Source organism: Myotis nattereri, assembly GCF_964212035.1.
Source record: "Myotis nattereri genome assembly, chromosome: X".
In the NCBI taxonomy this organism is placed as follows: domain Eukaryota; kingdom Metazoa; phylum Chordata; class Mammalia; order Chiroptera; family Vespertilionidae; genus Myotis; species Myotis nattereri.
Genome location: NC_138078.1, coordinates 142,948,297 through 142,962,302, shown reverse-complemented (window position 1 = coordinate 142,962,302; position 14,006 = coordinate 142,948,297). Strand labels below are relative to the sequence as shown.

Below are 14,006 nucleotides of genomic sequence, written 5' to 3'. Positions count from 1 at the left end.
CCAAAGGGAGGCCGTCGAAGCCCCTAGATCAGCGGTTCTCAACCTGTGGGTCGCGACCCCTTTGGGGGTCGAACGACCCTTTCACAGGGGTCGCCTAAGACCATCGGAAAACACATACATAATTACATATTGTTTTCGTGATTAATCAGTATGCTTTCATTATGTTCAATGTGTAACAATGAAAATACATCCTGCAGATCAGATATTTACATGATGATTCATAACAGTAGCAACATTACAGTGACGAAGTAGCAACGAAAATAATGTTATGGTTGGGGGTCACCACAACAGGAGGAACTGTATTAAAGGGTCGCGGCATCAGGAAGGTTGAGAACCACTGTCCTAGATGCTTTCTGATCTCCCAGGACTTTGGCCAAGGGAGTGGGCCTCGCGCTCAACCAGCGGGAGGCTGTGGGGGTCCCTGGCCTTTTTGGCGCTGTTTTTACTCCGCGGAGCCCTTGGGAATTTAGCCGCAGGGGCCTTGAGGGGAGCAGCGTCTCCTGGTGGCGCTCGGGAGCCAGCGCCGCGGGGGCCAGGCGGGGGCGGGCCCAGGGGCGGGGCGAGGGCGCTAGTGGGCGGGGCGTCCGCGGGGTGGAGACTGGCCCAGCCGCGCCGCCTCCGCCGCCTCCGCCGCCCTCGCCCCGCAGGCACCGAGCCCTCGCACAGCAGCCGCGCTCCGGCCCCTGGTCTCGGCGTCTCCGCGTGTCGGCGGCCCGGCTCCCGCAAGATGACGCTCAAGGCGAGCGGGGGCGAGAGCGGGGGCAGCATGCGCACCGCACTCTCCGACCTCTACCTGGAGCACTTGCTGCAGAAGCGCAGCCGGCCCGAGGTGAGCGGGCCCCGTGGGTCCCCGGGGCGCGGGGTGCCGAGCCAGGAACCAGCCGCGCCGCCTGCTGCGGGACCTCCTCCGTCTGCGGCCCTGGCCCCGGGGAGCCTGCCCTCGGGGGGTCCTGTCTCCGGGGTGAAGGCCGCGGCGGGCAGCAGCGCGTGCGGAGTTGTGGGTGAGGTGGGTGGTTGCCCTGGGCAGCCCTTCTGGGTGGGAATCAGCCGAGGCCGAGGCCTGGACATAGTGGTTTTTTAAGGTCAGGGAAAACTTCTTCGTGGACGGAAAGTCAGGGTAACAGAAAGACTTGAGGAGCAGATCCAAGAGGTCTGATTCGTTGGTGTTGAAATGCTTGTGTCTGGTCAGCAGAAAGGGTTGTAAAAGCCAACTCCGGCTCTAAAGTGCTCACTCACTGTCCCTCTGCATGTAGCAGGATCCCTTGTGTTAGTGCGTGCGTGCGGTCGCCTGTATGTGTGTGTGAGTGGACGAGGAATGCAAGGATTTCAGAGGTAATTCCGCCCTCGGGGTCTCTGCGATGACCTTCGAACCTCTGTCCTCAAAGATGCCCGCAGGGGAGGGTGACCATTTTCTTATTATTTCTCAAAGTTCTGGGTGTGAGTGGGACCCAGCAAGGCAAGGTGGTCGCTCAGGGTCTCTCAGGCAGGGGTGCAGTTAACCAGAAAGCTCACTCACTCCCTCGCTCATCTGAGGTTCTCATCTGGACCCATCAGCCACAGGACATGCCAGTGGCCTGGCCTTCCTCACAGCGTGGTGGCCAGGTACCAGTGAATGAAGAGGGAGGGAAGGAGAGAGAGGAGCAGAGAGGGAGAGGGGGGGAGAGAGAATCCAACTGTGGGCAGTCCTTTTCTGTCTGCTTCCTTTCACTCAACATAAGCTGAGCCCCCTCTCTAACTCCCAAGACCAGACTGTGTGTAGATCTGATGGGCAGGTGGGGAGATTGTCCGCCTATTTGAAAAGAGGCCCTATGACTGCAAGTTATGTGGTGGGTGCACCGTCCGAGTAGACGGCGGCTTTTGTGGAGCTGTGAGTTTATCCTCAAATATTGGATACAGTCTGTGGGTCCTCCCAGTTGTTCTGTTGTTATTAGAGGATTGGGAAAAAAAGCTGAAAGAAGAAAACGTACTAAATCCCTGAATGACAGCGTATCCAGATCTGCCAAGGTGTGGGTGGGCTTCGGAGGGAGAATCTCCAGGTGGTGATGGGTGGCTTCACCCCACCAACCTGCTGATTCTTATTTCTTTTTTTAAAATATATTTTTACTGATTTCAGAGAGGAAGGGAGAGGGAGAGAGAGACAGAAACATCAGTGAGGAGAGAGAATCATGGATCAGCTGCCTCCTGCACTCCCCACACTGGGGATCGAGCCCACAACCCAGGCATGTGCCCTGACCGGGAATCGAACCGTGGCCTCCTGGTTCATAGGTCGATGCTCAATCTCTGAGCCACGCCAGCCCGGCTGACTCTTATTTCTTGAGGTTCACCTTTCCTTCGGGGCTCTTACCAGTCTTCATTGCCAAAACTAGGCTGTGCCTCGTGCTGTGTGGCCTCGGGCAAGCTGCTGAAGCTCTCTGTGCCTTAGGTTTCTCTTCTCTGTAAAATGGCCCCGCCTGGAGAGTCATAGTGATGCTTCCCTGAGATAACGCTTGTCGGGCACTTCAAACCGCGCTGGAACATTGAGCTGCACTGGGACATCCCACATCTCTCTAAGAGCCGCCTGTCCAGAGGCAGGCATCCCGTGTTCCTATCCTGGCAAGACTCGAAACCCAAAGTTTTATTTCTGACCGCAGCCCACATTTAATATTGAAAAAGTGTCAAATGATAATTTTGCAGTAGGTTTGAACTGTAACCTGTCTCTCCCACCATTAAGTACAGTGGGGCCTTGACTTGACGAGTTTAATTCGTTCCGAGACCGAGCTCGTTAAGGAGCTCGTTAAGGAGCTCGTTAACTCAAATTACTCTGTCAACTCAATGCAAAAAATCAGCCGAGAGACAGCTAGTATCTCAAAAAACTCGTTAGTCGGGACACTCGTAAGTCAAGGCCCCACTGTATATAGTTCCTTCCTTAGAGAAACTGATTTTATAAGCTTTCTCTGGCCTTATTCTTTTTAAAAAATATTTTTATTGATTTCAGAGAGGAAGGGAGAGGGACAGAGAGATAGAAACATCAATGATGAGAGAGAATCATTGATCAGCTGTCCTCTGCACGCCCCATGCTGGGGATTGAGCCTGCAACCCGGGCATGTACCCTGACCCAGAATAGAACTGTGACCTCCTGGTTCATAGGTATCAGGTTCTACCACTGAGCCACACCGGCTGGGCTGGCCTTATTCTTTACATAGTGTCCATTAGTACACATAAAACTGATTGTAAAATTCCTACTACTACTTTTCTCTTTAGTCTGATTTGAAGCAGCACTTTTCCCATGACCTGGCATTAAACAGGTCGAGAATCCCTAAAAATTCACTTGTGCCTATCCCACATAAAAAAATGAACGAACAGGCCTGGCCAGTTTTCTCCGTGGTTAGAACATAGGCTCACGGATTGAAGGGTCTTGGGTTTGATTTCATTCAAAAGCACGCGCCTCAGCTGAGGCTCTATACCTGACGCCGGTCAGGCAGGTACAGGAGGCAACCAATCAATGTGTCTCTCTCACATCCATGTTTCTCTCTGTCTCTCCCCCTCCCTTCAACTCTCTAAAAACCAGTAGAAAAAATATCCTCGGGTGAGGATTAACAAACCAAAAAGAAAAAAAAAAGAACTAACAAATAAGTCAGGCCCAGGTGAGTTTCCACTAAGAAGACCTGTCTATTGGTTCTTAGGCCACCATATGCAGCGTCACTCCACACTGGTCATCATTCACGCTGGCCTACTATGTGCAGGCCTGCTGCTGTGGCTAAGAAGGAAATAAGTGAGGATTAGGGTGCTGTGAAGCTGTTGGAGCCCGAGTTGTTTCTTTTCACAGAAAGCATAATAGAAAATAAAGTGTAGCCCAGCCGGCGTGGCTCAGTGGTTGAGCATTGACCTATGAACCACGAGGTCAGGGTTCGATTCCCGGTCAGGGCACATGCCTGGGTTGTGAGCTCGATCCCCAGTGTGGAATGTGCAGGAGGCAGCGGATCAATGATTCTCTCTCATCATTGATGTTTTTCTCTCTCCCTCTCCCTTCCTTTCTGAAATCAAGAAAAACATTTTTTTTAAAAAAAAAAAAAGAAAGAAAAGAAAGTGCAACTTTCAAATTATTTAGTCCTCTCCCCACTTTCCCAGCACAAGGTGTGGTCTCTGTGGGACTCCTTCCCTTCTGGGAACTTGGTGTCTGCCTTTCAGAACTAAAGAGTTTGGTGTCCTTGTGACCACTCGCATTCTAGTCAATATTTTAAATTAGAGAAGATAACCTTTTTCTAAGTCATTTGTTCCCTGACAATGAATTCGATTTCCGAGGTCAAGACCAATTCCCTGAAGTCGGGGTCTCTCTGACCTTGGCATTATTGACATTTTGAGTCCGGTAATTCTTTGTTGGGAAAACTAATATCTGCCCCACTCCCGATTTGGGACAACAAAAATGTCTTGAGATGTTGCCAAATGTACCCTGAGGCAAGCAAGATGAAATCAGTTGACATTTCATTGAGGTAGGGATTTTCCCTAAGCAGTGACTTGCTCAAAACTTTCAGTGTTGCTAAGAAAGGAGGGTTCTGGGTGTGGGGCATAGGAAGGCAAGAGTAAGTAGCCGAGTTTCCAAAAGCTCTGGGAGAGGGGAAGTGACCCCGGGGGAGGAGGGAGGCAGGAAGAAAAGCTCTGAATTACGGAATCAGAACACAACTTTCGTAACTTGGACTTTTCTGATTCTTCACTTTTTCTTTTTCCTCCATATAAAGAAATATACAGGAACAGAATACATATGTATGTGTTTGCTCAAAAATCACCTTTCCTGCAAGGCCTCTTCTGGACACCCTACTTAATTTGTTTTGTTGTTTTTAATTTATTTCAGAGAGAGGAAGGGAGTGGGGGAGAGAGATAAAAAACATCAATGATGAGAGAGAATCATTGACCAGCTGCCTCCTGCACGCCCCCTACTGGGGATCAAGCCTGCAACCTGGGCTAGTGTCCTGACCAGGAATGGAATCTTGACCTCCTGGTTCACATGTCGACAACCACTGAGCCACACTGGTCGGGCTGGACACCCTACTTAAAATCGCAAACCCCCTTGCCCCACTTCTGCCTTATTTTCCTCCATAGCACATACCGTCTTTGATATTCCATCTAATCAGCCTACGGACCGAAGGGGTCCCAGGTTCGATTCCAGTGAAGGGCGCATGCCCGGGTTGCGGGCTCGATCCCCAGTAGGGGGTGTGCAGGAGGCAGCCGATCAATGTGTTTTTCTCACATCGATGTTTCTCTCTTGTCTCTCCCTCTCTCCCCCACTCTCCCTGAAAATCAATGGAAAAATATGCTCTGCCCTAACCGGTTTGGCTCAGTGGATAGAGCGTCAGCCTGCGGACTCAAGGGTCCCAGGTTCGATTCTGGCCAAGGGCATGTACCTGGGTTGCGGGCACATATCCAGTAGGGGGTGTGCAGGAGGCAGCTGATCGATGTTTCTCTCTCATCGATGTTTCTAACTCTCTATCCCTCTCCCTTCCTCTCTGTAAAAAAATCAATAAAATACATTTTTTTTAAAAAAAAATGCTCTTGTGAGGATTAAAAAATAATATAAAAATATTTTTTTATTGATTTCAGAGAGAGTACGGGAGAGGGAGAGAGAGAGAGAGACATCAATGATGAGAGAATCATGGATTGGCTGCCTCCTTCACGCCCCACACTGGGGATTGAGCCCACAACCTGGGCACACGGGGAATCGAACCGTGACCTCCTGGTTCTTAGGTTGACGCTCAACCCCTGAGCCATGCCGGCCGGGCCATGCTCTTAATTTAAGTCCTAGAGTCTGAAACTTACAAGCCCTTTAACTTCAGACAAATTTCTAAACCTTTCACACACAGTATCTGGCTTTGCAGTCCTGTTTGCCTTCAGTGGGCATCGTACAGTGGGTAGATAAAGGGTATTGGAAAAGGATCTTTAGGGAGTTGGCCTTTGGAGTTGATGTATGTGTTCTCAGAGGGCTTTACTGCCTGAGAAACAATGCGCCTAGTTAATGTATAATTTTAAGACAGTACTTGCCAGAAATCCTGGCTCTTAAGTCTTCCTCTCTCCCCCAGCTCTTCCCCCAGTTCTCGGTCACTTGTGGTTAAACAGTGATAACTTCTTCCCAGTGCCTTGGAGCCCGCTTTGGTTTCCTTAAAGTTTGTCTTGGTGTTTTTGTTTGTTTTGTTTTCCCAAAGTGGACTAGGATCTCGTGGGCGGGCAAAGGGTGGGATGTTTGCATGCCCCTGGCCCCGGGCCGGGCGGGGCCGTGGGAGGCCGGCAGCTGTTAAGGGGCAGTGCCCAGGGTCTGCCCTCTTGGTGGCCGCCCACCTTCTGGGCCCAGACTCTCTCCTGTCTCTTTGCCAGCTGCGGGTTGGCAGAGAGCCTGGCAGTAGGCTGAACTGTATTCGTTCTTTCCTCGGTTCACTGTCACTCCTTTGTCATTTGATGGTTTGAATGAGAAGAGCCACTTTCATTGCCCCTGCTTCATTCACTCCCCCCCCACCCCCCCCCAAGTTTGTTTTTCATCTTTTTTTAAAGCCCAACTTCCTTTGAGCAGCTACCTCTGCCCTTTGAACCCTGTGGCAGATGTTTCCTCCAGAGGGGGTTTCAGAGCAACAGGCTTGCCACTCCAGCAGTTTGTAGGATTCAAGGCCAAGAGGCTGCAGGGCAAAGGCCAGCCGTGCAGCCGTGTTTGCTCCCCAGATTCTCCTGAGCCTGAGCAGTCATCTCTAAGGAGGGTCACTCCACCTTGCCTTTCGGGGGGGGGGGGATGGGGAGGCCCACCTCAGCCCCAGGGCTTCCCAGGTGCACCCGAGATGAGGGTGGCGGTTTTGAAGTTGTGGAGGGAACTCTGCAAAATGGAGTTTAGTTACCTTTGACTTTTCCCTTTTGTCAGCATTGCTCTCGTCAGTTACCACTCACATGCGGGTGGCGATGATGGTGGTGGCAAAACTGAAAAAGCCCGGCGGGTGTGGCTCGGTGGTTGAGGGTCAGCCTATGAACCAGGAGGTCATGGTTCGATTCCTGGTCAAGGGCACATGCCCGGGTTGTGGGCTCGATCCCCAGTAGGGGGCGTGCAGGAGGCAGCTGATCTGTGATTTTCTCTCGTTTTTTTTTTTTTTTTAATATATTTTATTGATCTTTCACAGAGAGAAAGGGAGAGAGATACTTAGAAACATGGATGAGAGAGAAACATCGATCAGCTGCCACCTGCACGTCTCCCACTGGGGATGTGCCCGCAACCCAGGTACATGCCCCTGACCGGAATCGAACCCGGGATCCCTCCACTCCGCAGGCCAGTGCTCTATCCACTGAGCCAAACCGGCCTCGGCTCTCATTGTTGATTCTATCTCTCTCTCCCTCTCCCCTCCTCTCTGAAATCAATAAGACTCTATTTTTGAAAAACAGTAGCATGTGCCGTTGACCTTCATCATGCATGTCATCAGTGACATCGCAGACGCTTCTGTTAGAGCCGGCAGTGTCTGGGGGCCCGGGTCCGTGAGGGAAGACAGCAGAGGTAAGGGCTCTGCCTGTGTGGGACTTACACTCCAGCTGCGGAGAGGAGATCAACGGAGTCAACAAGTGAAACATACAGAGCCCATTGGGATGAACTGCCAGCGAACAGGACAGGTTTGAGGAGATCAAGGAGCCAGGACGCATGCCTTAAGATGTCCACCTGGGCCAGGTAGTTACTCTGTGTCACCCCTCCCTCCTGAGCCCAGCCTCTGCCAGTTGTGCAGCAGGAGTGAGAACTGGAGTCTGAATCCCCGTTTTTCTGTCTTCGCCTCCCACTGAAGGTCAGACTTCACTGTGGCCTGTTCCCAGGACTTCCTGTCTTCTTCCCCACTCTCCTCACCATTTGGCTGTAAAGCCCCATTTGCTAGTTGGTTGTTTTTATTGATTTTTATTTTTCTTTATTATTTCTTTTAAATATATTTTATTGATTTTTTACATAGAGGAAGGGAGAGGGAGAGAGAGTTAGAAACATCGATGAGAGAGAAACATCGATCAGGTGCCTCCTGCACACCCCCTACTGGGGATGTGCCCGCAACCAAGGTACATGCCCTTGACCGGAATCGAACCTGGGACCCTTCAGTCCGCAGGCTGATGCTCTATCCACTGAGCCAAACCAGTCAGGGCATTTTTATTGATTTTTAGAGAGAGAGGGAGAGAAAGAGAAACATCAACGATGCCTTAGGCAGTTCGGCTCAGTGGATAGAGCATCAGTCTACAGACTAATGAGTCCTGGGTTCAATTCTGGTTAAGGGTATGTGCCCAGGTTGTGGGCTCCATCCCCAGTGGGAGGCGTGCAGGAGGCAGGCGATCAATGATTCTCCCTCATCACTGATATTTCTCTCTCAGGAAGACAGGGTGGCTCAGGGACAAGTTCATGGTGGAGATTGTGCTTTGCTTTTGGATGCCTGCCTGTTGCGAGGTTGGTTCTTTATTTACCACGTCGGAGGCTTCCGTTGCCCTTAATCATCATTTGTAACTTCTGGGGGAGGGTGATAGTGACTCTTAGTCATCGCGGAGGGGAATGACTTGATGGATAAGCACATTTGAAAGACCAACCTTTGGGATAGCAACTCTTGAACTTGTCTGACTGGAATGTGTTTTGCCTCTGGTAAGCTTTCCTGAGTCCTTAATTTAAAGGCTGACATGTACAAATCAACCTTTGTAATGAGGCTGAGTAAGAAGTTTATCTGCCTCGTCTAGGTCCTCTGTTGTGGAGGCTTCTCCCCCTTTCAAAGGTCGTTTTGTATTCTGTGGACTAAGACTTTCTAATCGGTCATTATTCAGAACATTATACAGGGTTCGCCAAGTCTGAAAGCACAGATGAATCATCATAAATGGTTTATCGTGGGACATTACAGCACATGATAAAATAATATGACCCACCTTTCCAGACTTTATGGCCACCTGTATACTGTTACTTCCCAACACACAGAAATGGTAGTTGCTGATAAACCCATACAATTAATTTCCAAGTTCAGGTTTCAGCTTTCTCAGCCCCACAATAACGAGTGATAAGAGATTCATAAGTCAGGGTCAAAGAAAGTCCTTAATTTTATTTCATGCTGTGCATTAAAAATGTGAGATTCGAGCTCATAATTTGAGGGCAGCAATTATTCAATCCCTGGTCCTTGAATTCCTCATTCTATAGACTCAATCTGTAATCCATGCACATGGTAAAAACATACAAATAACATAGATGGTTAATTTGAGTAAAGGAATTTTCCCTGCCAACTTTATGCTGCTTTTGCTCTGGTTTTCCTGAATCTACTTGGATATCTGATCTTGTGCCATTTACATGGATCTGTGGTGGTAGATACCTAGCTTTGAAGAGTTCTAACCAAATGTCCCAGGTTACCATGGGCAACGCTTCGAGGAACTGCTTCATCACTGTGTATCATGGCCTCTTATTTTCCCATCCCAGAGTATGAGTGGGAATCTCATAGTCTGAAAACCGATCCTGTATACTGCATATTTCTCAAAGATCTGTTGCTTGTACCCATTCCTTGGTACCAAGCTCTCTTAGTTATAGTTCTTTGTTTGCAAACAAGTGCTACTGGCCAGCCATTCTGCTACGTATTTTATGCAATAAGCTCAACTCTACTAGGAGCTCAATAACAGTACAGTATCAAAACCATGGATTTGACATTTGTATGATGTGTGAGTGTAGTTCTATTCCATTTGATCACGTGTAGATACGTAACCACCACTACAATCAAGATACATTGAAGAGCTTGAACTGTTCCATCACCACACTAGAGGCCCGGTGCATGAAATTCATGCGCTTGTGGGGATCCTGCAGCCCGGCCTGTGCCCTCTCACAGGCCAGGACCTCTCACTCCTTACCACCAGCCTGCTTGCTGCTCCTTACCTCTCAGCTCTCTGCTCCTTAGCACTGCCACAGAGATGGGAGAGGCTCCCACCACCGTGCTCGCCAGCTGTGAGCCCGGCTTCTGGCTGAGCTGTGCTCCCCCTCTGGGAGCACACTGACCACAGGAGGCAGCTCCTGTGTTGAGTGTCTGCCCCCTGGTCATCAGTGCGCATCATTGTGACTTGTCATTCCACCATTCAGTCGATTTCCATATTAGGCTTTTATCATATAGGATGTCCCCCTCATTCCCACCATCCCTAACCCTTGGCAACCACTACTCTGTTCTCCATCTCTATGATTTTGTCATCTCAAGAATGTTATATAAATGGAGTCATATAGTATGCAAATTTTTTAGATCGGCTCTTTTCACTCATCAGAATGCCTTTTAGGTCCATCCCAGGTTGTTGCATATATTAATAGTTTATTCCTTTTTATTGCTGAGAAGTGTTCCATGGTAAGGATGGACTGGAGTCCATTGAAGTGCTCCCCTATTGTAGGCCATTCTGGTTGCTTCCAGATTTGGGTATTATGAATAAAGCTGTTATGAACCTTCATGTACAGGTTTTGTGTGAACATTTCCCAACAAAGAACCCAGCTCTCTTCCCAAATGCCCATACCATTTTACATTCCCACCAGCACTGGCCGAGAGATTCAGTTTCTTCACATCCTCACCAGCATTTAGTGCTGTCACTATTTTTAACCTTAGCTATTCTGAGTACATAGTGGTTTCTCATTATGGTTTTCATGTGCATTCCTCCCTGATGATGGGCAACATGTTTGCATATCCTCATTTGCTGTCCTTCCTTACATATTCTTTTAGTGAGATAGCTGCTCATGTCTTTGCTCATTTTCAACTAGATTGTTATTATTGAGGGTTTTTTTAATTTCAGAGAGGAAGGGAGATAGAAATATCAATTATGAGAGAGAATCATCAATCCGCTGCCTCCTGCATGCCCCCCACTAAGGATCAAGCCCACAACCCAGGCACATGCCCTGACCGGGAATCGAACAGTGACCTCCTGGTTAATAGGTCAATGATCAACACTGAACCACACCGGCCAGGCTACACCACACATTCTTGATTACTTGTAGGTATATGTCTTGAAACTGTGTACACAGATTCCTTCTGACTTCCTTTTATATATATATATATACATATATATATATGAAATATATATATGAAATATATATATATATATATAGATTTCAGAGAGGAAGGGAGAGGGATAGAGAAATAGAAACAACAATGATGAGAGAGAATCATTGATTGGCTGCCTCCTGCATGCCCCCTACTGGGAATCAAGCCCGCAACTCAGGCATGTGCCCTTGACTGGAATCGAACCTGGGACCTTTCAGTCCACAGGCCGACGCTCTATGCACTGAGCCAAACCAGCTAGGGCTGTACTGTCTTCCTTTTTGAAAGTGTTTCAGTTGTTCAGGGCCTGTGCCTTCACATCACATACATGATTTTTTAGTCATTCAGAGGGGCTTTTAGTGTAACCCACATGGATCAGGTGAGTGACGCTGCTTGTATATTAGGGAAGTAACGTCCCAGGAACAGGGGAATTGGCAGCCCACACTTGGCTTCTGTACAGGGAGCAGGAAGGAAAGACCTGGAGAGCATATGCCTGCCTGCAGGGGGCAGCCATTCCTCAGCCCAACCCAACAGCTTTGCCCCACTTGCATGCCTTCAAACTGTGCACTCTGATTCCTTCTACTGCAGTGGTTCTCAACCTTCCTAACGCCGTGATCCTTTAATGCAGTTCCTCATGTTGTGGTGACCCCCAACCATAAAATTATTTTCGTTGCTACTTCATCACTGTAATGTTGCTACTGTTATGAATCGTCATGTAAATATCTGATCTGCAGGATGTATTTTCATTGTTACACATTGAACATCATTAAAGCGTAGTGATTAATCACAAAAACAATATGTAATTATGTATGTGTTTTCCGATGGTCTTAGGGGACCTCTGTGAAAGGGTCGTTCGACCCCCAAAGGGGTCGCGACCCACAGGTTGAGAACCGCTGTTCTACTGTCTTCCTTATCCCAGCTCTCCCTGATCTTGTTTGGGATGGCAAGACGCCAAGGCAGTTCTTCTTCTCACTCAGTCCCTTTTGCAGCCTGGGCTGGCCACGTTCAATTCTGGCCGATGAGACGCGAACAGATGTGCGCTGGAGACGTTCTGGGACAGCTGTCCTGGCCCTTTTCCCTTCTTCCTGCCTTGACAGTGCAGCTCAGGGCCTGATTGGCAGCTTTTCGGGAGATGTTTTCACCCCAAGCTCATGTTTTCCTTTCTCTGTACAGGGACTTTGGAGCCCTGGGATCTTGTGCTTTGCAGAGCGACACGCCTCTCCCCAGCCGAGTCCTCCTCTGCCTCTCAGCTCTGCCTGATCAGTAACCCTTCAGTCCCCCATCTGCTTTCCGTCTTCTAAAAAGTGATTGAAATCTCTGGTCCCTGATGACTTCCTCATGTTTTCTTTTGGGGTGTGTGTTTCTATGTCCTTGCCCCCCCCCCCGCTCTCATTTAAACAGGGTGTGGGGTGCACACAGGTACTGAGGCTGCCAACTTGAACCCAAATCACAGTCATGAGAATTCTCTCTCGCCAGAATGGAAAGCATTGCACTTTGTAGAGCTTTTAGGAATAATAGATTTTCATTTGCCTGTGTAGAAATAAATTGAGCCCAGCTGGCGTGGCTCAGTGGTTGGGCGTCGACCTAGGATAAACCAGGAGGTCATGGTTTGATTCCCGGTTAGGGCACGTGCCCGGGTTGTGGGCTCCATCCCCAGTATGGGGTGTGCAGGAGGCAGCTGATTAATGAGTCTCTCTCATCATTGATGTTTCTCTCTCTCTCTCCCTCTCCCTCCTTCTCTGAAATCGATAAAAATATATGTAAAAAACAATAAAAAACAAATTAATTGAAACTGAAGGGATGCATGAAAAATTTTTATTTTATTTTATTTTTATTTTTATTTTGTTAATCCTCACCCAAAAATATTTTTTCCCCATTGATTTTTAGAGAGAGTGGAAAGGAGGGAGGCGGGGGGGGAGAGAGAGAAAGAGAGAGAAACATCTATGTGAGAGGGACACATCTATTGGTTGCCTACTGCACACACCCTGACCCAGCCAGATCGTGCCTGCGACTCAGGTACATGCCCTTGACTGGGAATCGAACCTAGATCCTTTGGTCCATGGGCCAATGCTCTAACCACTGAGAATACCAGCCAGGGCTGATACATGAAATTTTATATGCTGAACATCTGTAGCAGTGTCTTCCTGGATTCGTTTTTTTCTTTCTTTCTTTTTTTTAAATCTTCACCTGAGGATATTTTTCCATTGATTTTTAGAGAGAGTGGAAGAGAAAGGAAAAGACAGAGAGAAACATCTATGTGAGAGAAACATATCGATTGGTTGCCTCCTGCATGTGCGCAGACCAGGGCCCAGGCTGGGGAGAAGCCCGCAACCAAGGTATGTGCCCTTGACAGGAATCGAACCTGGGACCCTTTGGTCCGCAGGCTCATGCTCTATCCACTAGGCAAAACTGGCTAGGGCTCTTTCAGGATTCTTTTTTTTTTTAAATATATTTTATTGATTTTTTACAGAGAGGAAGGAAGAGGGATAGAGAGTTAGAAACATCCATCAGCTGCCTCCTGCACACTCCCCACTGGGGATGTGCCCGCAACCAAGGTACATGCCCTACACCGGAATCGAACCTGGGACCCTTCAGTCCTCAGGCCAACGCTCTATCCACTGAGCCAAACCGGTCAGGGCTCTTTCAGGATTCTAAATGCATCTCAGCACTCTCCTACAGACAGACTTGCACAGCATCTTGACAACAGCCCACATTTGTAAGTGAAGCACTGAGAGCTCAAGAAACGTGCCCACCATTACCCAGATGTTAGTAAAAGAGTCAGGACGCGGACCCAGACAGTTTGGGTCTGTTTCTGTCAGAAGGCGTGCCTATGATCTGTAACCTTTGCTGTGTTTTTTCTCTCACTGATGTCTTTTTTTTAATATATTTTATTGATTTTTTTATAGAGTGAAGGGAGAGGGATAGTCAGAAACATCGATCAGCTGCCTCCTGCACACCCCCCACTGGGGATGTGCCCACAGCAAAGGTACATGCCCCTGACCGGACTCG

The 14,006-nt window shown here is 48.7% G+C and overlaps 1 protein-coding gene across 1 annotated transcript in view; it reads left to right on the top strand.

The window, feature by feature from the left end:
• The first annotated feature begins 562 nt into the window (after positions 1-562).
• Positions 563-14,006, top strand: part of MPP1 (MAGUK p55 scaffold protein 1) — a 37,183-nt gene continuing 23,739 nt past the window's right edge. The window contains exon 1 of the mRNA XM_081115382.1: positions 563-829. Coding sequence (XP_080971508.1) covers positions 728-829 — 102 coding nt within the window. The 5' untranslated portion in view covers positions 563-727. The remainder of the gene's footprint in view (positions 830-14,006) is intronic.